The sequence below is a fragment of the Rhinatrema bivittatum genome, chromosome 8, assembly GCF_901001135.1.
Source record: "Rhinatrema bivittatum chromosome 8, aRhiBiv1.1, whole genome shotgun sequence".
Classification (NCBI taxonomy): Eukaryota; Metazoa; Chordata; class Amphibia; order Gymnophiona; family Rhinatrematidae; genus Rhinatrema; species Rhinatrema bivittatum.
The window spans coordinates 92,453,402-92,478,189 of NC_042622.1; the positions used below are offsets into that span (position 1 = coordinate 92,453,402).

At 45.9% G+C, this 24,788-nt stretch overlaps 1 protein-coding gene across 3 annotated transcripts in view; it reads left to right on the top strand.

Annotated features, from left to right (window-relative positions):
* RXRA (retinoid X receptor alpha) overlaps positions 1 to 24,788 on the top strand; it is a 231,027-nt gene that overhangs the window by 197,446 nt on the left and 8,793 nt on the right. For all 3 annotated transcript variants that reach the window (XM_029614823.1, XM_029614826.1, XM_029614824.1), the window contains one exon: positions 21,271 to 21,440. In XM_029614823.1, the coding sequence (XP_029470683.1) occupies positions 21,271 to 21,440 (170 nt within the window). The remainder of the gene's footprint in view (positions 1 to 21,270; positions 21,441 to 24,788) is intronic.

A 24,788-nucleotide genomic window follows, 5' to 3' on the forward strand; every position in this document is an offset into this window, starting at 1 on the left:
GCAGAAGAACATTCAGCTCAAGGATTCATCTTTCCAATAAAAAAAGGCTATTTGACTCTAATAAATATTTCCTGAATGATAGATAAAGCAATTCCATAGCATTCTTTTCCTCTCTGAAGCACATGGCCAGAAGAATGCCTCACTTAGTTGCCTTGCACACGATGGTGGTACTGGGGTGAGCAGAGATATTAAAAGCAACTTTATTAAGGTAGCTGCAGCTACTTCCCATCTCAGTCAAGGCTCTGATTTGAGGAGACAGGCAGGCGTAGGTGAATTCCCCAATTTCTATGGTAATTTACTGCACCCGCTCAGGCATTAAGATTTTTCTTTATTATCAAAACCCCAAGAAGTTTTTAACTATCTTGACCGTGTCTCTGAAATTGTTTGCACCATAATCAGGTGCCAGAACATGCACCGCTGGAGAGGTGAGCAGGGATGCTTTGCAGCGGTGTGGCCCAAAATCTAGGCAATGTGTTTAAACTGTCATTGCTGGGCAGGACGTTCTGATTGCAGCAGGATCCCAGATGGACACAAATTCTCTCTCCAGGTGCTAGCACTTGAGGGTTGAGAGTCTGTGTTTGAAATGTAGCGTATGAATGGTAGATGTAGACTGCAAGGCCCATCCAGTCTGCCCATATTCTGTCCGGTAAGGTTATACTTGTTTCAGCAGGAGGGATCTTCTAATGAGTTAAACCATTGGTTGGCTCCCTTTTGTCTAAGGGGATCTATTTTTTTTGTATCCACCACCATTTCTTGGCAACTTCCCTGTGAGATCATGTTGGCGGGGGAGTGGGGGGGGGGGGTGTGCCTCACTCACTCTGAGTTATCTGATTGGACAGTTACAAGTCTAAAAACCAGTTGAAAGGAGCACTTTCTCTTTCTCTTCTCCTGTTCTGTGTTTGGGGGGGGGGGGGGGGTGCACTTCTGTGCATGATAGCCCCCTGGAGCTGTCCATGATCACGTTCACTATTCGCGGTAACTGCAGGCAATACATTTAGCCAGTTCTTGCTGATCCTCGTCTAGCTCACAACCAGCCTTGCAGTAAGTCATTCACGCAGTAGATGGGTACTACCTTGGACCACAGCTAGGAGAGACAGGAGGCATCAGAAAGCATTAATTTAAAGTGCACGTTTAATCATATGGCACTGGCTGGTGCTCAGTGGGAGTGGATTCAGATTCTTTGTGGCAGTAATTGAGGGCTCTGCTGTCAGACACATTTCTTCCACCTCACAGATCTCAGGCAGAGATGGAGTAAATTACATACGGAACATAAGCCCTGTTACGTTTAATTCATTCTCTTGTTAATTAAACCATACAGTTAAGGCAGAAATTTCTAAAATATGGTTACAAATAAAGACATGATGATTTTGTAAGTCACTTTTCTGCAGCACACTGTTTTAAATTGTATTGCAACGGACTTCTCTTATCAGAATACTTTTAGGTTAAATAATAATGCTTTCTTTTTTTAAATATGTACCCTAGAGGAGGAGCGAGAGGGGGATGGATATGATAGAAACATTCAGATACTTAAAAGGTTTAAATGCACATCTGGCAAACCTTTTTGAGTGAAAAGAAATTCTACAACAGATGTCGTGATCAAAGAAGGTAGACTCAGGAGTAGCATTCGGGAATCTTTCTTCATGGAAAGAGTGGTGGATGCATGGAACAGCTTTTCAGGGACATGTGAGGGCTTAAAAAAACAACAGAATTTAAGAAAACCTGGGGTGAGCCCAGAGGACCCCCTAGCCACGAAACGTGAGGGTTAGCCAGAGATCAGTTACAGTTTATGGCATTGTGATAAGAGGTATGTTGAGCAGACTAGATGGGCCTTAGTTCCAATATCTGCCATCACCTTCTTTGTTTCTGTGTAAAGGGAAGAGTCTTCTCTTAGGGACCTAGAAGAACATTCTCATAGCAAGATTTACCAGCATTTGAAGAAGTGTGGGACTCTGGAAAAAATGGTTATCAGAAGAATGTTCTTGTAACAGAAATTATTTGCCTAGAACATATAAGTGCTATTAAAAGAAGTTCTTAGGAGTAGGAGGACATTCTTAGAATTTATTATCTGACAGGCATGACAATAGGGCTTGGGAAAAGTAACAAGTATCATTTGCAAGGTTTTTCTCAACAGCTGTTTTTCATGGATGCTTTTATAGGGGCGGCCATCTTTTCCCTCTGAATTCTCAACTTCCTGTGCAATGAGTTCATCATTTCCTGTAGATTGTGCTCTGTTAAGTCTATGAACTGACTCACCGGGCCACAAGATGGAGAAGCCTTTTGAAAAGTAAAGTCTGCAATTCTCTTTTATGTAGAGCCACATAAGATGCTTTACTTTCAAAGGGAAAAGAAATGGATTTCAGTGAAGGAACATTGCTTAAGGCCAGGAGTGTTGCAGATTTTCTATTAATTTGTACTAGTCATGTTTCTGAGCTATCTGCTTAAATTAATGGAATAAGCTTGAGAACCAATGTAAGCTGAAGAAGAAGTGAGAGAAACAAACAGGAAGTGGTTTCATCAGTGATAGTCAAGGTGCCATTGGCTTCCTTTTATTGACCACAACTTTTTGAGTGAGAGGAGGGTGGGAGAGGGATGAAAAGGGGGGGAACCTAAACATGTTAATGACTATCTCAGCTACAACTTGCGGTTAACAGTTCTGTGCCAGTGACTGTCTGTCGTTTACTTAAAAGTCATAAAGGTATACAGATTTTGTTTTTGATTTTATCTCAAAGGCAAGATGTAGGAAAAAAAATAGACAAACGATAATGGCCAGTATTGACTTAAGTGGTAGGAAAATAGATACTGGCTTTGGCACCTTTCTTACCATGAAACCTCATCAACTTCCTTTATTGGCTGTATGGCCCCCACCAGATAATGGCCTCAGGGCATGGAACAGAGAGGTCCTTGCCAAGCCTAGCTCCTCTGAAGAGAAACCGATCTGTGTGAAGCTCTTCCATAGATGGTCCAGACCGGCACCATTGGTCCTCCCTTCCGATGCATTAACCTGACTAAGCTCATAAGTGCTACTGGAAGATGCCAGCACAAATGCATTAGTTGGATGGAACCATAGCTGCCAAACTTGACAGCATGTGAGTGGATCAGAGAATGCTGGTACTTGAGTTCTTGTCCTCTGATTGCTTTGCGTATGTGTTAGTCCTGACAGCGGTAGAGACCTATGGCTCAGCTTGTAGAGCGCAAGACTTGGACGCTGAGAGCTGCAAATTTTTCAACTCTGAAATCTTCAGTTGGACAAGCAAATTGTACTGATTGTAGAATTAGAGTTTTTAATAGCTATGGTGATGTACACCGAACTAAACACTCATTAAGAGTAAGTTAGCTTGCTACAGGCAACCAATGAGCAACTGAATTTGAAGAGCAGTAGTCTTCATTGTATGACCATGAGGTCACACTGAGGACTGTTTAGTTTGCAGAGAGTGAGCAGAGGTAGACTGCAGTACAGGAGAGAGGAGACCACATGTCTTGAATGACGTGCAGGAAAGCATTTGAAGGCAAATTAATCAGATATTGGGAGGGGGGGGGGGAACAATACCCAGAGTCAACAACTTCTGCCTGTCTTGGGCTTGAGGTTCTCTCTCTTTAACCCTTGACATTTCATGCCTGCTGCTTTGTTCCATGCCCTGGAAAGGCACCAGCAGCAGTGATGTCTGCCGTGATATGCTAGAGGGCTTCTCTGTTCAGTGGAGATCACTGATCATCTGTGTGCAGGAACTGCTCTCCAGTGAGTTCAGTTTCCCATCTTGAGTGCTGGTTTTAGGTCATTCTTGGGCAGGTTAGTGTAAGAAAAGAAGGCATTGTGGGAAAACATTTTTTAGCTTGATAAGATCTTGGAGTCTTCATTTATGGCAATGGCAGTGGCCATTCAGCCGCTTTTAGGAGACCAGCTCTACTGCAGCCTCGATATGTTCTGTACTGATAAGACAATAGAGAGAGTATTGAGTAAAAACATCTGAGCAAAATGGTATTAACCTTTCATTGAAGGCTACCAGTGGGCTACTTGTGTCTGGTCTCTATAGAAGGTGGTCTTATTACACGCATTCCACATGCACTGCACATGTGTGACTGGGAAGTAATAACGCACATCCAGAAAGTGGTTTTAATAATCAGTTAGTCTTCCTTGACAAGCCATTCTTACAGTGCTGTCTCCTCCTCATAAGCTTGTTTCTGATACCAAGCCAAATAAATTGTATGGTGAAGGGGAATTGAAATATTAAAAAAAAAAAAAAAGAGTTAAAGTAAGTTTGGAACCCAGCACATAGTAGCAATAAATCACAGAAAACCTTATATGGTAGCAGCTGCTGAAAACTTTAATGGCAGGGTCCAGTTTAGTCCTTCCCTTCACCCCCAGAATGAAATCCGCACTCTCTGAAACAATACTTAACATTCTTCAGAGACACTTATAGCTCTCCAGTTTCATAGAGCTTGTTTTGATCCAACTGTGGCTAGTTTTCAGGGCTTATACACTGAATGTATAGAGATGCCCATGTCATCCTGAAAAGCTTGCTAGTCCTGTGATGGCAACCACCTGCTATGCAACATACGCGCGTCAGCTCTGCTAATTCACGCGTGACGTTTGAAGTGGAGCTGCCTTGTGGTTGTTGCAGTGGGATTAAGCCTCGTAATAACGTTCATCTTAAAACGTTACGCAGTAATGCCAGTTTGTTATTTGTAAACTATGCATGTTGATTGTGTTCCACACTGATCACTTAGTGGAGGTAGCAGAATATAAGTGTCGTGAATAACAAAATCAATAACACAGAGTCATTAGCTGTACTCCTGACCTGTTTGCCAGTTTGCAGTGAATCTGACCTGGCAGACCAGATGTGTGTCGTAGCACATAGCCGAACAACCTGCCCATCTTTCAGGAGGGGATAGCGGAGTGCTAGTGCAATGCCTCGTGAATGCATTCGCCTGTGTATTATAGTAGAGTAGTACAATATTACTATTCAGTCCCCACATGGGAGTCTTCAAATCTTTACGACTTATATGTATCCCTCATGGGGGTGGGGATTTACATACCATGAAAATCTGAACCAATAGATCACATTTCCTGATGCTGCCTCTTCTGCAGGGGGGTAAAGAGAGGCACTAGAGATACCCCACAGCTTCATTTCCAGTCAGACTATGACTAAAATTGTCTTCACCAATGGTGCACACCCCCCCCAGCTTGCTGGCACATCAGAATCACTCATGACACTTTGCCTAGAAGAGGCTGCTGCATCACGGATCTGGTGGTCGTAGAACCACAGCTCAGTATCCATGGACTATAGCCCAAGTTCTGCTTCGGTTAATATTTTTGCATTTTACAGCCTTTCCTCCCCTTTTGGTGGCATAGTTCCAGAAGCATCAGGTTGTGGTGCCATCTGCAGCTGGAAGTTCCTGAAAGTCATTGTTTAGTGCCAGGAGACTAGATTGATTTGCACCTTGCCTACTGCAGCATCAGTTCCGGAAGCATCCGTGCTATGGTGCCGCCTGCAGCTGGGAGCTCCTGAAACATCGCTTTGCACAGGGGCTGCCAGGAGACCAGATTGATTTGCTCCTTGCCTATTGTGGCGAGGGTCAGGTCAGCAGAAGAGCAGTGGCCAGTGGAAATGGAATATGCTGTGGAAACTGGTGTGTGCCTTGACATGAATTAACAGGGCATTGGAGTCTGGATACTGTAAATCAGGGCTTCCCAAACGAGGTCACAAAACCTTCAGCTGGAGTCACAAGTTATTCAAATAGCAGCCCTCTTCAGGCGTCAGCAGCAACAACAACATTAATGTGGAAATCGGCTTGGGGCCTTTGAGCCAGTACGTGCTCACAGGCCCTGCAGCAGTCCTGCCATCACATTAATATCGGTGGTAACAGGAAGGCCTGCACAAGGAGGGATTAGGGCCATTGCAGGTCCTATGAGTTTGCACAGGCATGGAGGCTCCATGCTGACTTTCATTACTAATGCTGCTGCTTGCAGATCACTGTCTGGCTTGGGACCAGTCCCGAGGGTAGGGGAGGGCCGCTTGGGCCAGTGGAGATCGAACTGCGCCTCTCTGCTCATCCACCATGGAACCTATCTGAGAAAAATGTTTCCCCTGTCATCATTCTACCTTCTCTTCTCACTAGTTGTTATCCACCTTTGACCTGAGGCTCGAAGGAAAATGTTGCTGCTGACCCTGGCCAGGGAGAGTTTTGAGGAGGGGCTCTTTGAAGGGAAGGATCAGATGCAGGAGAGGTTTGAGGTTTGGATGAGGTGGATAAGGAGGGATTGGTTATGGAGAGAGGAACTGAGGATGAGAAGGCATCAGCTGGGAAGGGATTTGAAAGAAGTGTTGGAGGGGAAAAGGGGAGCCTGGCAAGTGAGAGAGAGGAATGGGAAATGAAAGTCAGGAGGGAATGGTGGATGAGGTGAGCGCGAGGGGATAACAGAGGATCAACTGGAGGCTATCAGAAGGGCTTGGGTCTGAAAGATGATCGGCTGTGGGGATTGAAAAAGGACTGGATGGGGTAAAAGAGAAAGGGTGGACTTGGAAGGTGAGAGTAGCTGGGAGATGTAAGAAGGGGTCTGTTGAGGAGAGAAGGTTAAGAGAGAGGATCCATTGGAGAGGATGGAGGTTGAGGGGGAGAATCTGCTGGAATGTGGGGAGGTGAGAGTGGAGTGATGGTTGGAGGGGGACCCCACCCGTGCTGATTTGTTTTGGTCATCCTCTGGGGTCATGTGAATTTTCAAGCACTAAAATGGGGATCAGATTGGCTAAGACTTTGGGAAGCCCTGCTAAGTGCAGGCTTTACATAGATGGAATAGCAGTTTTCCTGTACAGTGTGTGCAGAGTCCAGTGGTGTGCCGAGGGGGGGCAGGGGGGGCCAATGCCCCCGGGCGCAGGGGGGGGCGCTGATGGCTGACATGGAGGCCTATGCGGCCGCCAGTGGACTTCATCCGGAGCCACATGGGCAGAAAGGAGGAGGAGCATTGGCCACGTACAGAAGAGGAGCAGCACTTATGGGCCGACGTGAATCACGAGAAGAGGAGGAGGCTCAGTAGCAGGGCCACCGATCCATGTCGTGGCAGCCCAAGAAGAGGAGGAAGCCCAGCAGCAGGACCTCCGTGGATCCCACGTTGCGGTGGCCCAAGAAGATCACTGCCACCATAGACCCCATCCATCAGTGACCCGCGAAAAAGAGGCCCAGAGGTGAGAGACAGGCTGAAGGCCTGTAGAGAGAGAGAGAGTGTGTGTGTGTGTGTGTGTATGAAAGTGAGTTGAGAGATTGTGTGTGTGTGAGAGAATAAGTTGAGAGACTGTGTTTGGGAGTGAGAGTCCGAATGTTTCGAGAGACATCATGTGTGGGCCTCTGTGTGTGAGAGAGAGACAGCATGTGACAGTGAGAGCCAGTGCTTGAGCAAGACAGCATGTGGAAGTGAGAGAGAGCCTGGGTGTATGAGAGTCAGACAGCATGTGCAAGAGAGAGACTGTGTATGCATGTATGTATGAGAGAGAGCATGTGAGAGTGAGAGCTGTGTATGCATGACAGCATGTGAGTATGAGAGCCCTTGTGTGTATGTGTGAGAGAGACAGTGGTGTGAGAATGAGAGCTTGAGTGTGTGTATGAGAGAGAGAAAGCATGTGAGAAGGAGAGCCTGAATGTGTGTTTGAGGGAAGAAGACAGATGGAGAGAAAAGAAATAGAAAATAAAGACCCCCTGTAAAAGGAATTGGCAAAAAAAACAGAAAGGGAAGTGGAAATAAAAGCCTGTGACCAAACAATTAGAAAACTAAGATCAGATAGCAAAGGTAAAAAAAAAAAAAATAATTTTTAATGATTAGCATATGTTATCTTTGGGAATATGCAAGAGTAGCTCTTTATGCCGATCTCGCAATGTGCGAGATCGGCATGGAGGAACTGGAAGCACGCAAGTGTTTAATACCGCGGGGCCTGCACAGAGGAGGCAGCAGAACGGGCTTCAGTACCAGTAGCAGCGATCGGTGCCTCCCCAGTAGCCACGTGGCAGCAGTGACAGTGGTAGCAGAGGAATGAAAGAGGCTACGAGGTTGCTGGCAAAAAATGAAACGGGGGTCTGCCTTCAGTGTGAGCATGTGTATGAATGGGAGTCAGCCTGGGGGTGTATGTATGTGAATATATGGGTGCCTGCCTGATGGTGTGTCTGTGTATGAGAATGAATGGATGTTTTCCTGGGGTCTCTCTGTATGAGAACAGGTGTGTGTGTATGTGTGTGTGAGAATGAATTGGTGCCTGCCTGGGGGTCAGTGTGTGTATGTGTGTGACAATGACTGGGAGCTTGCCTGGATATGTGTGTTTGTGTGTATGTGAGGGATCCAGTGAGAGTATGTGTGTGTATGAGAGAATCAATTCAGGGGAGTAAGAGCTTGTGTGTGTGTGTGGGGAGGGAGAGAGGGTCTTAGAGCCTGTGTCTGTGTCTGTGAGAGAGAGAGGTTTTGGTGGGTATAAGAGCATGTATGTGTGGGTATGTGACAGTATATGTGTGTGAGAGAGAGAGAGGATAAAGTTTGTGTGCTTCCCTAACCTCCTAATCTTTGACAATCTCAGGGTGACTGGAAATCAAGAGTGTCCAGTTATGGACAGCAGGGGCTTTTTAAAAATCATTATTAGTTTTAATTATTGGGTGTTGTTTGATATATGTGCTGTTTTGAAATATTTTATTGGTGTTTGGGAAATTTTTAAGAAATGTATATGGTTTTAATTAATGGTAATTTTTCTATTTATCAGTAGTTTTAAAATATTCTTTTATTAGTATGGTTTTACTATTATAATTGATGCTTTATGTTTCTTGATTTTATTTGTTTTATGAGGAATGGTGGTTCTGTTTTTCCATTGTTACACACAGAATCTGGCTTCTTGGGGTTTCCATTTCAGTTTTTGTCTAATTTGTGCTCCTTTATTTTGTATTCTGTATTTGGTGAGAGTCTGTCTCTGCTCTGTGCATGTGACCATGATAAGAGATTCTGCTAGCGTGTAGTGTCTGTGTAGGGATCAATAGCAACTGGATTTGTTTGGTTTTCTCAGTGGATGGTGTACTGGTGTTCTGGGACCCAGTGTAATATTTACCTGTGCTTCTTCACAGGTAGGATTATTGTTGTTTGAGTCCTTGGTGTTATTACTGTTATGTTACAATCCAAGCTCCATTGTTGGGGGAATTTCCATGGATGCACAGTGTGTTACAGAACTGGAGGTACAGGATTTATATTGACATTGTTTTCCTTCCTGTATACATTCCAGACTTCACTTTCATGGCCATATAGAATTAGATGAATGAAGCTATCAAATAATTGTAATAGTAGTTTTACTAGAAGTGTGAAACTAGCCAGCTTTTTAAAATTACGCAGAAGACCCTTTGGACTTTTTTATTTATTTTTTTAGCCAATTTTAAAGCAGGGGGCCATGCTAAGGAGATGGCTGTGATGAGGAAATGTCATTTTGGCTCCCCCCCTCTCCAAATTCTTCTGTCTAGAGAAGCCACTGATTTTCTGTGGCCTTAAGCATTAGTATAAGAAGGACTGGGGGGGGGGGGGGTGCTGGAGAGGCACACAAATGCATTGGGCCCCGGGCACCGGAGATCTTTGTTATGCCACTGGCAGAGTCAGGAGCAACACTGCCCTTCCCAAATCTCTCTTACTACATATTACTATTTGCTTAATTATTTAGAAGACAAAACTTTTCTGTCATTTAGTTTAATAGGGTATGTAGAATGAATATTATTTGTTGGGTTTCATATCTCCCCTGAGATTTTTGCTTTGTTTAAATATGTTGTAAAATATTCTCTGTGTGCCTTCATAGAGGTAAAAGGAGAATTATTATATTTAAATTATATAAACTTGTAAAATATGTAAGGATGGGATGTAAAGATTCTTAGTGAATGAATGAGCAAAATATTTAGTTTCAGATGCTGGAGGACTGAAGTGGAAAGCTGTAACTGCTCATTCATCTCAATCCTGCCCTGTAGCACCCTCTGCTGTTCAAGCACCAAGATTCCCCCCCCCCCCCCAACACACACACAGAGTACTGCCAGTGCACATCGATCTTGTCCTGCCCGATGACACGGTGGCATTGCTGAGTGCTGCCATGTTGAAGACTTCGGTTTGATTTCAGGGCCATGTCTTCTGCTCCCTTGGCCAGCCAGGATTGGGAATGCTACAGAGGCAGCATTCACAGTCTGTTTGGGGGAGAAGGGAACTGCAGTCACTGCTCAACAGTGACACCTAGTGGCTGGCTCAGGGTTGGAGGGTTTTGGAAAGGGCCCCTGGGTACATGATCCCTGGCCGAGGATTGTCGCTGTGGTGACCAGACTTAGTGAGTTGGGAGGAGGCTATGAAATAAGGAACGTTTTGAATGAAGGCTCATGGCGCTTTAGCCCAAAAAACAATTCTGCCCTGCTTCAGCTAGAAAAGTTAGTGAGTTTCTGTTTGTGGATATGGAGCAATTTTATTAGTTTTATTTATTGTTTTTATTATTTTATTGTTTATTGTTTTATAAATTTTATAATTTTTTTTTATATTTTATGTTATATGTTTTGTAAACTGCCTGGAGTATTTCTTCAATGAGTGGTATATAACTTGAAGAAAATAGAATAAATAAATACATTCACCTCTTGCCATACCAGTACTGAGACTCACAAATGGAGCCCTGCCAATTTACCTCAGTCCTATCCTGCAGCACCCTCTGTTATTCCAGTTCTGAGACTCCCTACAGAGACTCAGCTCTGCCAATGCACCTCAGTCCTGCCCTGCGGTACATCTGCTATTCCAGTACTGAGACACTTTGCCAATGCACCTCACTTCTGCCCTGCAGCACCCTACTGCAATTAACAGTACTGAAACCTGGCCCCTCCCTCACAGCTCTGCTTGAGCACAGAGGTAGACTTCCTTGATGTGCCGAAAGCCACCTTCCCTGAGGCACTGTAGAATGATTTATCAGCCTGGCAAAGCGCATCAGGCATCACTTTAATAAAGATCTCAGGATTCCTTGAAGCAGGGATGGGCGCTGGTAATTAGCAGTGTCTCAGTGTCACACTGCTGTTTCCTGACAGGACCCCCCCGCAGAGCTGTAGCTGAGAACTCCTGGCCACCAGCAGCAGCAGCGGCGGCGGCAAGATCTGTAGGAGATGGCCGGGAGCCCAGGCTCAGCCAGCGACCTTGCAGGGGTTCCTCCCATCTGCTGCAGGAGCACAGTTGTTTTGTTCCCTGTAGTAGTGCCAAAATAAAAGCAAAAGAAATTGTGGAGGCTCTACAGCGAGGAGATTTTTTTTTGAAGTTGCAATAACTTTTCCTTAAAGGAAATAAAGCATTATAAATGTAACAGCTGTGTACATACTTGTGGGGGAGCAAAGGACTGGGGCACCAGAGAATGAGGGTCCATTCCCATCCTTTGCAAATTATGCGAACTTGTGCAAGTTGTTTTGCTTATATCTAAGCTTTCAGGGGCAGGCACGTGGTATCCACGAATAAACTTGCATACGCTGGTGGAATTTATAGAAATGAAGAATGTTCTTACAATGTTATGGCTATGTTTGACCCTATAGCTGGGTTGACAGACCCTTAAGGAAGCCTTCCAAGTTTCTCCTCATAGACAGTGTAAAGCAGTGCCAGAATCAAGCCTGAGCTAATCGGTAAAGCTTGCATCATGCCCAGAGATATGCCTACGAACAGAACGGCGCCTTTATTTGTCCCGTAGATTTTCTTCTGTTTATTTTTCTTTAACTCACTTAAATTACCAGGATATTTGGCATAAACCAGGTATTTTAATCTGTCGTTCATATATATATATAAAGTAGCCTGCCTGCATGGCACTGGTATTGGAGGCGAGCTACTTTTCGATGGGCCACCGTGTATATATCTTCGCATAAGGAACCAGAATAAAACTTTCTAAGGTCAGGTGTATTAAATGATACTTTGTATAGATTTCCATGGAATTGAGAGGCATGGTGCCAGTCACAGAAACATTGTGGGTCTGTGGTTATAAGGCTAGTTCTGCTGCCATACTACCTTGGGCCTATAGAAACTAGTTAAGGGATATACAGCGCTGAGTGTTGCCAGCCCTGGAAACCCCTTTCTCTGAGGACAAGCAGGATGTTAGTCCTCACACATGGGTGACATCATCATATGGAGCCCAGATGCAGAAAACCTATGTCAGAGTTTCTAGAACTTTGACTAGGCACACTGAGCATGCCCAGCATGCCATATACCGCACGTCCACACAGGGTCCCTCTCCAGTCTCTCTTTTTCCACAGAGTTGTAAGCCTTGCGGTTTGAGTGAGCTCACTTTTAATGTTTTTGGCTTTGTGGAAAACTTTCCTTTTTCTAGTGATTTTCATGGGTTTTTTCCATGCTATTCTGTCGCCAGGTCCCTCTCAGTGCTATTCACATAGTGCTCCTAGTCAAGGTTTTCAGTGATTTGAGTAAGTTTCTGTTTGCAGGCGATTCCCCATGGCTGCGGTGCATCAGTGTCTGCTGGCCATTGTTGCCTTGCCGCCATCGTTTTCGGTTCATGCCACTTTTGTTTCGTCTGACATGGCCCCATACAGTTTTCGGCAATGTTTCCAAGGACCATGTTCATCATGGATCTACATGACATATGTGTCCTCTGCCTTGGGGTATCACATGACTTCCGGGATTGCCGCTTACATGCAAAGATGACCCTGAAGGGATGTCTGCTTCGACTCAACAAGATGGAACAGCTCTTCGGGTTGAAGTCTGAGCCATCGGTATAGGCAGAATCAGCATCGAAGGAGCAAGGAATTGCACCGATGGACACTGAGCTATCGACACGGGAGGTACCGTTGGTTTCGTCTATGCTGTTGCAGGATAGGGGCACCAGAGACCGACCATTGTCGAGCTCCTCCAAGCTGAGGACGTTGGGTTCCTCGTCATCAGCCTCGGCACTAGGGAAAAACTGGGCTGAGCATCGAGGGAAGCCAAAGAAGCATTGGCACCGGTCCCCGTCAGTGCATGGTGCCATTCACAGGGATGCACTGGCTCATGCCGCGATGCCCCTGAAGTGACCCTGCGGCGAGGAGTGCCAGTCCTCCATTGGTGCTGGGGGTCCGTGATGGTCTCCACCGGTCCTGATGCCAGTCACTGATCCACCTCAAGGGTCCGGGTGTTGCCGTTCGGGCGAGTGTCGTCCCCACGAGTCTTCACCAAATGCCTGGCCGTGGTAACTGCATGCCTCCGCTGGCTCAGAGTGCATGTTTTCCCTTATCTGGATAATTCTGGTCAAGAGCACATCTCAGGCAGGGGACGCCAGGTCCATGCACTTGGCCATCCAGGTGTTGGATTCACTAGGGTTTGTTCTCAACTACCCAAAGTCCCATGTCAGCCCGTCACTTCAATTGGACTTCATAGGAGCCCTGCTAGGCATAGCTCAGGCCAAGGCCTTCCTGCCTTGACAAAGGGCCGTCACCTTGACGACCATTGTGGCAGAGATTCAGCAGAGCCAGCAGGTGTCAACCTGGCACATGTTAAGGCTGTTAGGCCATCTGGCTGCAACCGTCCATGTCACTCCCTTGGCACGCCTACACATGCACAGAACCCAATGGACCCTGAGGTTGCAGTGGTGCCAGGCCACTCAGAGCATCCAGGATTGCATCCGAGTCACCCCGTCTTTCTGGGACTCATAGAAACATAGAAACATAGAAATGACGGCAGAAGAAGACCAAATGGCCCATCCAGTCTGCCCAGCAAGCTTCCCTCATTTCTTCTCTCATACTTATCTGTTTCTCTTAGCTCTTGGTTCTAATTCCCTTCCACCCCCACCATTAATGTAGAGAGCGGTGATGGAGCTGCATCCAAGTGAAATATCTAGCTTGAGTAGTTAGAGGTAGTAGGGGTAGTAACCGCCGCAATAAGCAAGCTACACCCATGCTTATTTGTTTTTACCCAGATTATGTTATACAGCCCTTATTGGTTGTTTATCTTCTCCCCTGCCGTTGAAGCAGGGAGCTATGCTGGATATGCGTGAGGTATCAGTTTTTTTCTTCTCCCCTGCCGTTGAAGCAGAGAGCTATGCTGGATATGCATTGAAAGTGAAGTATCAGGCACATTTGGTTTGGGGTAGTAACCGCCGTAACAAGCCAGCTACTCCCCGCTTTGTGAGTGTGAATCCTTTTTTCTTCTCCCCTGCCGTTTAAGCAGAGAGCTCTGCTGGATGTGTGAAGTAACAGTTTTTCTTTTCCCCTGCTGTTGAAGCAGAGAACTATGCTGGATATGCATTGAAGTGAAGTATAAGAATGGAGTGATCAAGCTAGTTGAAAGGCATCAGGAATAGAGGAAGGTGGAGGTAGTAATTTGGATATTTGGTTTGGGGTAGTAACCGCCGTAACAAGCCAGCTACTCCCGTCTTTGTGAGTGCAAATCCTTTTTTCCACATTTCCTCTTGCTGTTGAAGCTTAGAGTGATGTTGGAGTCACAGTAACCATGTGTATGTTTATTGAATAAGGGTATTGTCTCCAGGCAGTAGCCATCATTCTGGCGAGTCACCCACTCTTCATTGGCGGCCTCTTGACTTTATGGATCCACAGTGTTTATCCCACGCCCCTTTGAAGTCCTTCACAGTTCTGGTCTTCACCACTTCCTCCGGAAGGGCATTCCAGGCATCCACCACCCTCTCCGTGAAGAAATACTTCCTGACATTGGTTCTGAATCTTCCTCCCTGGAGCTTCAAATCGTGACCCCTGGTTCTGTTGATTTTTTTCTTATGGTAAAGGTTTGTCGTTGCCTTTGGATCATTAAAACCTTTCAAGTATCTGAAAGTCTGTATCATATCACCTCTGCTCCTCCTTTCCTCCAGGGTGTACATATTTAGATTCTTCAATCTCTCCTCGTACGTCATGCGATGAAGATCCTCCACCTTCCTGGTCGCCCTTCTCTGTACCGCTTCCATCTTGTCTTTGTCTTTTTGTAGATACGGTCTCCAGAACTGAACACAGTACTCCAGGTGAGGCCTCACCAAGGACCTGTACAAGGGAATAATCACTTCCCTTTTCTTACTCGATATTCCTCTCTCTACGCAGCCCAGCATTCTTCTGGCTTTTGCTATCGCCTTGTCGCATTGTTTCGCAGACTTCATATCATTAGACACTATCACCCCAAGGTCCCTCTCCTGCTCCGTGCACGTCAGCCTTTCCCCCCCCATCGAATACAGTTCATTTGGATTTCCGCTCCCCATATGCATGACTTTGCACTTCTTGGCATTGAATCTCAGCTGCCATATCTTCGACCACTCTTCCAGTTTCCTTAGATCCCGTCTCATTCTCTCCACTCCTTCCGGCGTGTCCACTCTGTTGCAGATCTTAGTGTCATCCGCAAAAAGACAAACCTTACCTTCTATCCCGTCCGCAATGTCGCTCACAAAGATATTGAACAGGACCGGTCCCAACACCGATCCTTGCGGTACACCACTTAAAACCGCTCTCTCTTCAGAGAAGGTTCCGTTTACCGTCACACATTGTCTTCTGTCCGTCAACCAATTTGCAATCCAGGTCACCACCTTGTCACTCACTCCCAAGCTTCTCGTTTATTCACCAGTCTCCTGTGTGGAACCGTATCAAAAGCTTTGCTGAAATCCAAGTATATGACATCGAGCGCTCTTCCTTGGTCCAATTCCTTGGTTACCCAGTCAAAAAAGTCAATCAGATTTGTCTGACAGGATCTTCCCCTGGTGAATCCATGTTGCCTCTGGTCCATCAATTCTCCGGACTGTAGATAGTTCACTATTCTCTCTTTCAGCAGAGACTCCATTACTTTTCCCACCACCGAAGTGAGGCTAACCGGCCTGTAGTTGCCAGCCTCCTCCCTGTTCCCACTCTTGTGAAGCGGGACCACCACCGCTCTTCTCCAGTCTCTCGGCACCACTCCCGTTTCTAGGGATCTATTGAACAGGTCACACAGCGGACCCGCCAGAACATCTCTGAGCTCCCTCAATATCCTTGGATGAATCCCATCAGGCCCCATGGCTTTGTCCACTTTCAGGTTCTTTAGCTCTTCCCACACATTTTCTACTGTAAAAGGATTTTCATCTATTCCACTTCCCTCCAGTTTCTTGTTGTGTAGAGATGGTCCTTCTCCAGGGTCTTCTTTAGTGAACACAGAGCTGAAGTATTCGTTTAATATTTCTGCCATTTCTTCGTCTGTCTCCACACATTGATCATTACCACCTTTCAATTTCACTATACCACTTTGGACCTTTCTCTTTTCGCTGATGTATCTGAAAAATGTTTTGTCACCATTTTTTATCTCCTTGGCAATCCTCTCTTCTGCTTGATTTTTTGCCAACTTGATTGTTTTCTTCGTCTCCCTCAGTTGATACAAATATTCTTCTTTGTGCTCCTCCCTTTGGGATCCTTTATATTTCTTGAATGCTGTTCTTTTAGCTTTAATTTTGTCAGCCACCTCCTTTGAGAACCAGATAGGTTTCAATTTTCTTTTGCTTTTCTTTATGTTTCTAACATATAGAGCAGTTGCCTTGGTGATTGCTCCTTTTAGATTGGTCCACTGCTGATCCACATCTCTCTCGTTCTCCCATCCTTTAAGTTCTTCCTCCAGGTACTTTCCCATTTCCTCAAAGTCTGTGTTTTTGAACTGTAAAACTCGGGTCTTTGTGGTTCTTTTCCCTATTCTATTAGTGATATTAAACCATACCGTTCGATGATCACTGCTGCTGAGGTGGGCGCCCACCTGGACATCTGAGACATTATCTGCATTATTGAGCAATAAGTCGAGTATAGCACCTTCTCTCGTGGGTTCCAACACCATTTGGTGTACCCGCCACCAGGACTCATTGTCCTGGTGGCGGGTACTTTCAAATCTGAAACAGGGGATCTCTTTTTGAAGTCCCCCTACCCAAATTGTTTTAACCATGGATGTGTCCACCCTGAGGTGGGGAGCTCATGAAGATGGGCTCAGCATCCAGGGTCTCTGGTGTGCTCAGGAACGCTCTTGTCAAATCAACTTCTTGGAGCTTTGGGTGATCAGGTACACGCCATGGGCTTTCAGAGATCAGTTGTCCAACAAAGTTGTCCTGATCTAAACTGACAACCAGATAGCCATGTGGTATATCAACAAGCAGGGAAGCACGGGTTCATACCACCTGTGTCAGGAAGCGGTCCAGATCTGGTCAGTCGAGCCTTCAGTTCCCATGAGTAGTTGGATATTCCACCTCTGGGGGGAGCCTGGACATAGATCTGTTCACGCCCCCCTGCAACAGGAAGGTGCATCGGTTCTGCTCCCTGTACGGGGTCAGATGGCAAACCAGCCTTGGACGCCCTTGCCCATCATTGGAGCAAGGATCTTCTGTATGTGTATCCTCCAATTCCCTTAGTGGCAAAGACTCTGTTGAAGTTTCACAAGGACAGGGGGATCCAAATAGCCCCACATTGGCTGAGATAGGTCTGGTTTCACTCCTACGGGATTTGTCCATCCGGGGACCAATCAGTCTGGGGACTTCCCCAGATCTCATCATGCAAGATCAAGGCAGGCTACGGCATCCCAACCTCCAGGCCCTGTCGCTCACAACCTGGATGTTGAGAGGTTAATTCTGCAGCCGCTTGATCTTTCAGAGGATGTGTCTCAGGTCCTGGTAGCTACTAGGAAGTCCTATGGACTGAAGTAGAGGAAGTTTTTGTGTTGTGTAAGCAGATGGCCCTAGATCTGTACTCCTGCCCCATACAAAAACTGCTTGATTACTTTTTAACTCATCGGAAGCTGGCTTAAAGACCAACTCTGTTAGAGTTGATCTCAGTGCAATTGGTGCATTCCACCAAGGTGTATATGGTACTCCTACCTCTGTACAGCCTATAGTTGTATGTTTCATGTGGGGCTTGCTTCAACTGAAGTCTCCCCTAAGGCTCCTGCTGTGTCTTGGGACCTCAACATGGCGTTAGCTCAGCTGATGAAAGCTCCTTTTGAGCCGCTGCGCACCTGTGACCTGAAGTACCTGACCTGGAAGGTCATATTTTTGGTGGCGGTCACTTCAGTGCGAAGAGTCATCGAGCTCCAGGCCTTAGTGTGCATTCACCATACGCACCCTAAGTTCCTGCTTAACATGGTGACGGATTTCCATCTTAACCAGTCAAACGTCCTGCCAACTTTCTTTCCCAGGCCCCATTCGCACCAAAATGAATGAGTGCTCCAACATTTGTACTGCAAGCGAGCCTTAGCCTTTTACCTGGAGCGGACAGAAGCACAAAGACAGTCCATCCAATTTTTTATTTCTTTTGATAGGAACCGGATGGGCATTGCCATTGCCAAACAGACACTATCCAATTAGCTAGCAGATTGCATCTCCTTTTGTTATGCTGAGGCGGGACTGCATCTTGGGGGTCATGTCAAGGCTCATTCTGTCAGAGCCATGGCAAGCGTCGGTGTCCCACTTGCAAGCCATTTCCATGGGGGAGATATGCAAGGCTGTGACGTGGCGTTCTCTCCACACATTCACATCTCATTACTGTCTGGATAGGGATGGCCGACGTGATAGTAGGTTTGGCCAGTCTGTCTTCTGGAACCTGTTTGAAGTGTAGAACCCAACTCTTCCCACCTAGGGCCCGTTGTTTGGGTTCAGGCTGTCTCCGCCATCTGTTACCAACAGCACTGTTGTTGTTGTGCCCTTTGCCACCTGGTTGGGTGTCTGTTGGTCCTCTTTTGTGTTGGGAAGCAGCTTGTAGCCAGGGATTCACTCATGTGTGAGGACTACCATCCTGCTTGTTCTTGGAGAAAGCAGAGTTGCTTACCTGTAACAGATGCTCTCTGAGGACAGCAGGATGTTAGTCCTCATGAAACCCACCCGCCACCCCAGGGAGTTGGGTTTCTCCTAATTATTCCATTTATATATAATTCTATGATAGAAGACTAGAGAGGGACCCCACATGGACGCATAGTATAGGGCATGCTAGGCATGCTCAGTGTGCCTAGTCATAGTGCTAGAAACTTTGACATAAGTTTTCCGCTTCGGGGCTACATCCGAAGATGTCAACCATGTGTGAGAACTAGCATCCTGCTGTCCTGGGAGAACACCTGTTACAGGTAAGGAACTGTGCTTTCCCTCTGTCCCTGGAGTGAGAGACAGCTGCCTGCAGTGTGATCTCTCTGTCTGGCATGGGGAGTTTATGGCCGGCTGCGTGGTACACTGCACCCAAGCAAAGGTTGCACGGCCCACCCTGAGTCTTCCAGCCCAGCAGTGTTGGATAGATCAGCCACAGCTCTGACTGCACGCCCCCCCCCCCCGCCTTTACTCCCCTGAAGATAAATATGGCGGATTCATCCTCCACCCGTTTCAGAATGGTTGTTTTCCTTTAATGAGGACTAAAGATTGATCTGTCAACTGCTCTCCCCTTCTCTTGCATCCCTTTCCTTTCCTCCTCTCTCTCCCTCTGTATGTCGCTCTTGCTCTTCCTCCCCTCTTGCAGTGGTGCAAGTTTGAAAACAAATTGCTGCTTGTCTTAAACCAGACAAAAGTTCTTCAAAACATTTTTTTTTTTTTCGTAATTTGGGTTTCCTTCGTGCACTTACATAGGAACCACATTTTAAAATGTTTCATTTTCTGCTTTGAGCTTGAAATCCTGGGTGCCAGTATCTGGTTGTCTTGTGCCCAGACTTTGTGCTAAGAAGGGGAGCAGATGGGAAGAACCCCCCATGCTTTAGTTCAGGGCTCAGTTTAGCAAATGTTTTGCAGTTTAGACCATAATTGTCTCATCGTGGTAGTCGTTTTCATGTGCCTGCAGAGTTGCAGAGGACATGCACGCTTTTGCTGCATCTACTTTGCAGACCACTGTCAAAAGGAAGCTATCGAGGTTGTTTCTCTTTTAAAAGTGCGCCTGTATAAAAAGGGTCTGTGCACTTTATGCGGGCATAACAGTATGAGTGCATTTGAAAACTGAATGTACACGCACTATTTTCTTCCCTTCTCCCCCCCCTCCCCCTCCCCCTCCCCCCAACAACCTCGAGAATGCCTCTTTGTAATCTGGCTCAAAGTGCTCATGTGATGAACGCTGCCAGCCTGTACTGATATCCAGTGAGAGGGCTGCAGCTTCCAGCTAGGACGGTGGCTTTGCATACTGCCCTTACCCGGGGCAGTTTACCTGGGTAAACAGGTATTTAGTGGAGATAGCTTGGCCTAGGTGAAAATGGTTACCCTCAATGCGAGTAAATGCATGCATCGGCTTCCACAGCGTGCATAATCTTGACTGGTTTAAAAAGGGGCGATCCGCAGGAGGAGGAAAGAGAGGGCCTGCAGTTGTGTTTTCAAGTATATGCCCCTGGTTCAGTACCTTCACAAACAACTGGTACAAAGGTACTTGGGAAACAAGCAAAGTGTGTGCAGTCTTTGCAACACTGCGGGCTATTCAGAATTGCCCCTTCTATCTGCATTTGAAATTGCACATACAGCACAGCTTCTGGCTAAGCAATTCATTGAAATTAGATACAGACTTGCTTTCTGGTATGTGAAACAGCACTAAAACTGAGCTGCAAAAGGAATTGTGAGTACTGTTTGCAATGCTGGTCACCACATCTCAAAAAAGATATAGTTATACTGGAGAAAGTACAGAGAAGGGCGACTTAAAGGATAAAGGGGATGGAACCGCTTCCTATGAGGAAAGGCTAAAGAGGTTAGGGCTGTTCAGCTTGGAGAAAAGAATGCTCAGGGGGGATATGATAGAAGTCTATAAAATCTTGAGAGGACTAGAATGGGTAAATGTGGATTGGTTGTTTACTCTTTCAGATAATTTAAGGACTAGAGGGCACTTCATGAAGTTAACAAATAGCACATTTAAAACAAATTGGAGAAAATTATTTTTCATTCAATGCACAATTAAGCTCAGGAATTCATTGCTGGAGGATATGGTTAAGGCAGTTAGCATAGTTGGGTTTAAAATAGGTTTGGATAAATTCCTGGAGAAGTCCATAAACTGCAAGTTGACTTAGGGAATATCCACTACTTATTACTGACATTAGTAGCATGGTATTTATTTACTGTTGGGTACTTGCCAGCCACTTGTATCCTAGATGGCTACTGTTGGAAATAGGATGCTAGGCTTGATGGACCCTCGGTCTGATGCACTATGGCAATTTCTTATGTTCTTATTTCTTATGTGAACTTGTTGGAGAGCAGCACAGTTGTAGGCAACATCAGCCTTGTAAAGGCCTGAAATCAAAGCTTTGCCCTAGGAACTTTTGTACCTTGTTGCTGGGATCTTGCTTTTGGTCCAACCTTAACCTCCCCCCCACCCCCCACCTTCTCTCTCTGTTGGCTGCAGCTGTGCAAGAGGAGCGACAGAGGGGGAAGGACCGGAATGAGAATGAGGTAGAGTCAACGAGCAGTGCCAACGAGGACATGCCCGTGGAGAAGATTCTGGAAGCTGAGCTGGCAGTGGAGCCAAAGACAGAGACGTATATCGAAGCAAATATGGGCTTGACACCAAACTCAGTAAGGAGTAGATTTTGCCTGAAATTTCTCAGTCTAAAATGTCTTTAGAGTCCTGCCTGGAAATTTCTTGAGGACAGGACTCAATTTTTGATGGCTTGAGTTGACTCTGCATTGTTAATAATAGTACATGTCCTCAGGTGAGAGGAAATGCTCATTCATTTACACCTCATCCCTCCATTCAGAATATGACAGCCCTTGTAATTGTGTATGTGAAGTTCTGATGTACTGGCACCCCCACCCACTCACCCCATCAGCATAGAGGACCATCCATTCCCTTTATGGAAACCTGCTCAGATACAAAGAGTGGAGAAACAGCCATGATGAGAGAAATCTAAATCAAGGTGGTCTACAAAATCATGAGAGGCTAGAATGGGTAAATTTCAATTGTTTACTCTTTCAGATAATAGAAGGACTAGGAGGTACTTCATGAAGTTAGCAAGTAGCATATTTAAAAAAAATCAGAGAAAATTCCTTTTCACCCTACATACAGTTAAGCTCTGGAATTTGTTGAAAGAGGATGTGGTTAAGGCAGTTAGCTTGGCTGGGTTTAAAAAAGATTTGCACACGTTCTTGGAGAAGTAAGAACATAAGAACATGCCATACTGGGTCAGACCCAAGCGCAGCATCCTGTTTCCAACAGTGTCCAATCCAAGCCATAAGAACCTGGCAAGTATCCTAAAATTAAGTCTATCCCATGCTACTGCTGACTGGTATTAGTCAAGCTGACATGGGGAATAGCCACTGCTATTACTGGCATCAGTAGCATGGGATCTACTTAGTGTTTGGGTAATTGCCAGGTACTTGTAGTCTGGATTGGCCACTGTTGGAGGCAGGATGCTGGGCTTGATGGACTCTCGGTCTGACCCAGTATGGCAACTTCTTATGTTCTTATCTGGATTAACAAAACTGGAAAACAGAGAAGAGACTTCTTTTTACTTAAAAAAAAAAAAAAAAGAAAGAAACAAAAAACAACTTTTATTAAAAAATCAGGAAACGTTGCAATACAAAAAATAAATACAAAACAATACATTTTCAAATACTTAAAAAGAGAGAAGGGAGAAGCAAGAGAGAGAAAGGAAATGCAAAAGATAATTGACTTCTTGTGACTATTTCTCCTCCCAACCTATTGTAGCAAAGCTGAATTTTGGTTTCTGCATTGATCAACAAGCCATAGTGGCAGCAGGAATTTGCGCTGCATCCAAACAAAGGTGGAGGGTTGACTGAAGGGCCTCATTACTGTAAACTTGTTTTTCTTGTTGTCGGGAGACGTGACATTTAAAGCAGATTTGAAAATGTGGGAAGGTGGGGGGTGGGGGGGGGGTGGAGAAAGAGGGATTTCAAGTCAGCAAGCGAAAGAGGTTGGTGCTCGAGCTCAGGCAAGGAGGAGGGAGGAAGGCGGCCAGGGCTGCGCAGACCATTCCCTGGATGCGTCATGTTCTGCTGACCTCTCTTGCACATTACCGAAATGAACATACCTGCAGTTATTAGTCATATAAAGGTAACTCTGGGCTCTCCTAGCCTGCCTTTTCATTCTGTATGAGTTTGTGGCTGCGTAGAATTTTCTACCCAGCCAATGGCTCAGACTGCTTCAGAATGACCACACTGCCCGGGTAAACAGAGACGCAAGGAAATGATCGCCATACTTTGAATCTTTTCATTCTGCGGCTGTATGGAGTTATGTTAACTGAGAGAGATTCAAGAGATAAATATGTGAGGGGCCCGCTCAAAGTGGCTTTGTGATAACACATCGGGTACTCTGCCCACTGCCCCGGTGAAAGCTGCCCCCCCTGGTGGAGGTGGAGGGAAGAGCGCTGAACTGCGGCTTTCCCATCGCTCTGGTGGAAAGGGGGAATTCTGCTCAGAACATTGTCTGGCTACAGGAGGAAATGGAAGTGTGAGCTGCCGGTTAGTTGACCTTCCTGGAGACTTCACAAGACAGATAAATCAAACCCCCCCCCCCCCGTCCATCCAACTGGGCTGTGTAAACCTAAATGGAGTTGCTTGCACTGCACCGTGCCTGACACACACTGAGGCAGCCGGCTATGGGAACACAAGAGGCTTGGCATGGGATTGGCATGGGATTGGCATGGGATTGGCAGCAGGCGGAATTCTGCGTCATCACTCAGGAATTCATTATTAGCTTTAAAGGGACATCTTCATTCCCCGAAACATATCAGCCTATTTATCCATTATGCAAGGCATGTTCATACCTGGGCACTGCTGGGCTCATGTGGTGGGGGGAGCAGGCGAGGTGCAGAGAAAATCTGCCTTCAGTCATGTCGACCGCTAGCTGTTTTGGTTGCCACCAAGCGCTAAAATTAAAATTGGAATAATGTGTGTGTGGTTCATAGTGATTATTTTTTGTTTTTGTTTTTTTTTTCCTCCTGTCATGTTTCATGCTGCACAAGTGAGAGCCATGGTAGCTAGGGCCTGTGAGGGCAATAGGATGTCACTTCATCATTACCCTGCTCTCACATTGTGGGAGTTTTGTTTGAGAGATGCAGAAGGCATGGGAGATGTCAAATGCTGTGAGCAGTAAGAAGGATCTGATGCCATATTTGATCTCACTATATTTAATCTAATTCTGTGTGGTAACCCCCCACCACACAAACACACACACACACACACAAGTAGACATAAGAAGGAGGGAGGTGGACAGTGCTGCATTTGCGATAATCATGCTTCATTTTACAGGTTCATAAATGATCATTATTCTGTTGCCCCTCCTTAAACATTTATTTATGGCTTGCCACACTTCACTAGGGATTCATGAAATGTTGCTCAGTGCCACAGTGCCCATTCCATTATGTCCTGCAAAATACCTTTGAAAGCTGACAAGGTGGATGCAGGCAGCCCTTGCTCTCTCTTTTGTGCTGTAGAATGAGATAAAGACAGTACTCTCAGCGCTGAACATATTTCCCAGGGTAAATATTACAGCAGAAACAAATAACCAAAACAGCAGAGAAGTCCAATAACCCACTAACCATAGCATGCTTTTACTCTTAACAACCAAGTGGTTCTCACAGTTTCTTGTTGCCTTCATTACAGGCCTGGGCAGTTTCTATTTCTCAGATTTGGTTCCCATTTGCTCTGTTAGTTTGGGCATTCAAGTCTTGGATCTCCTTGTGAATCTCAGTGCATTCTATGGGTGGATAGTAAAAGGAGGTTTCTGCAGGCGCTTGCTAGAAATTTTGCATCTTTTCAGCAGTCCTTCCGTCCCAGTCTTTGTTCTCAATGCCAGTGGATCCACCCCACCCTTCCTGGGACGTGCCTCCATGCCTATCTCCTGGCACAGCTGGCCCTCTTTGCTCCATGTTCCTGCAGGACGCTGGATGGATGGAGCATACC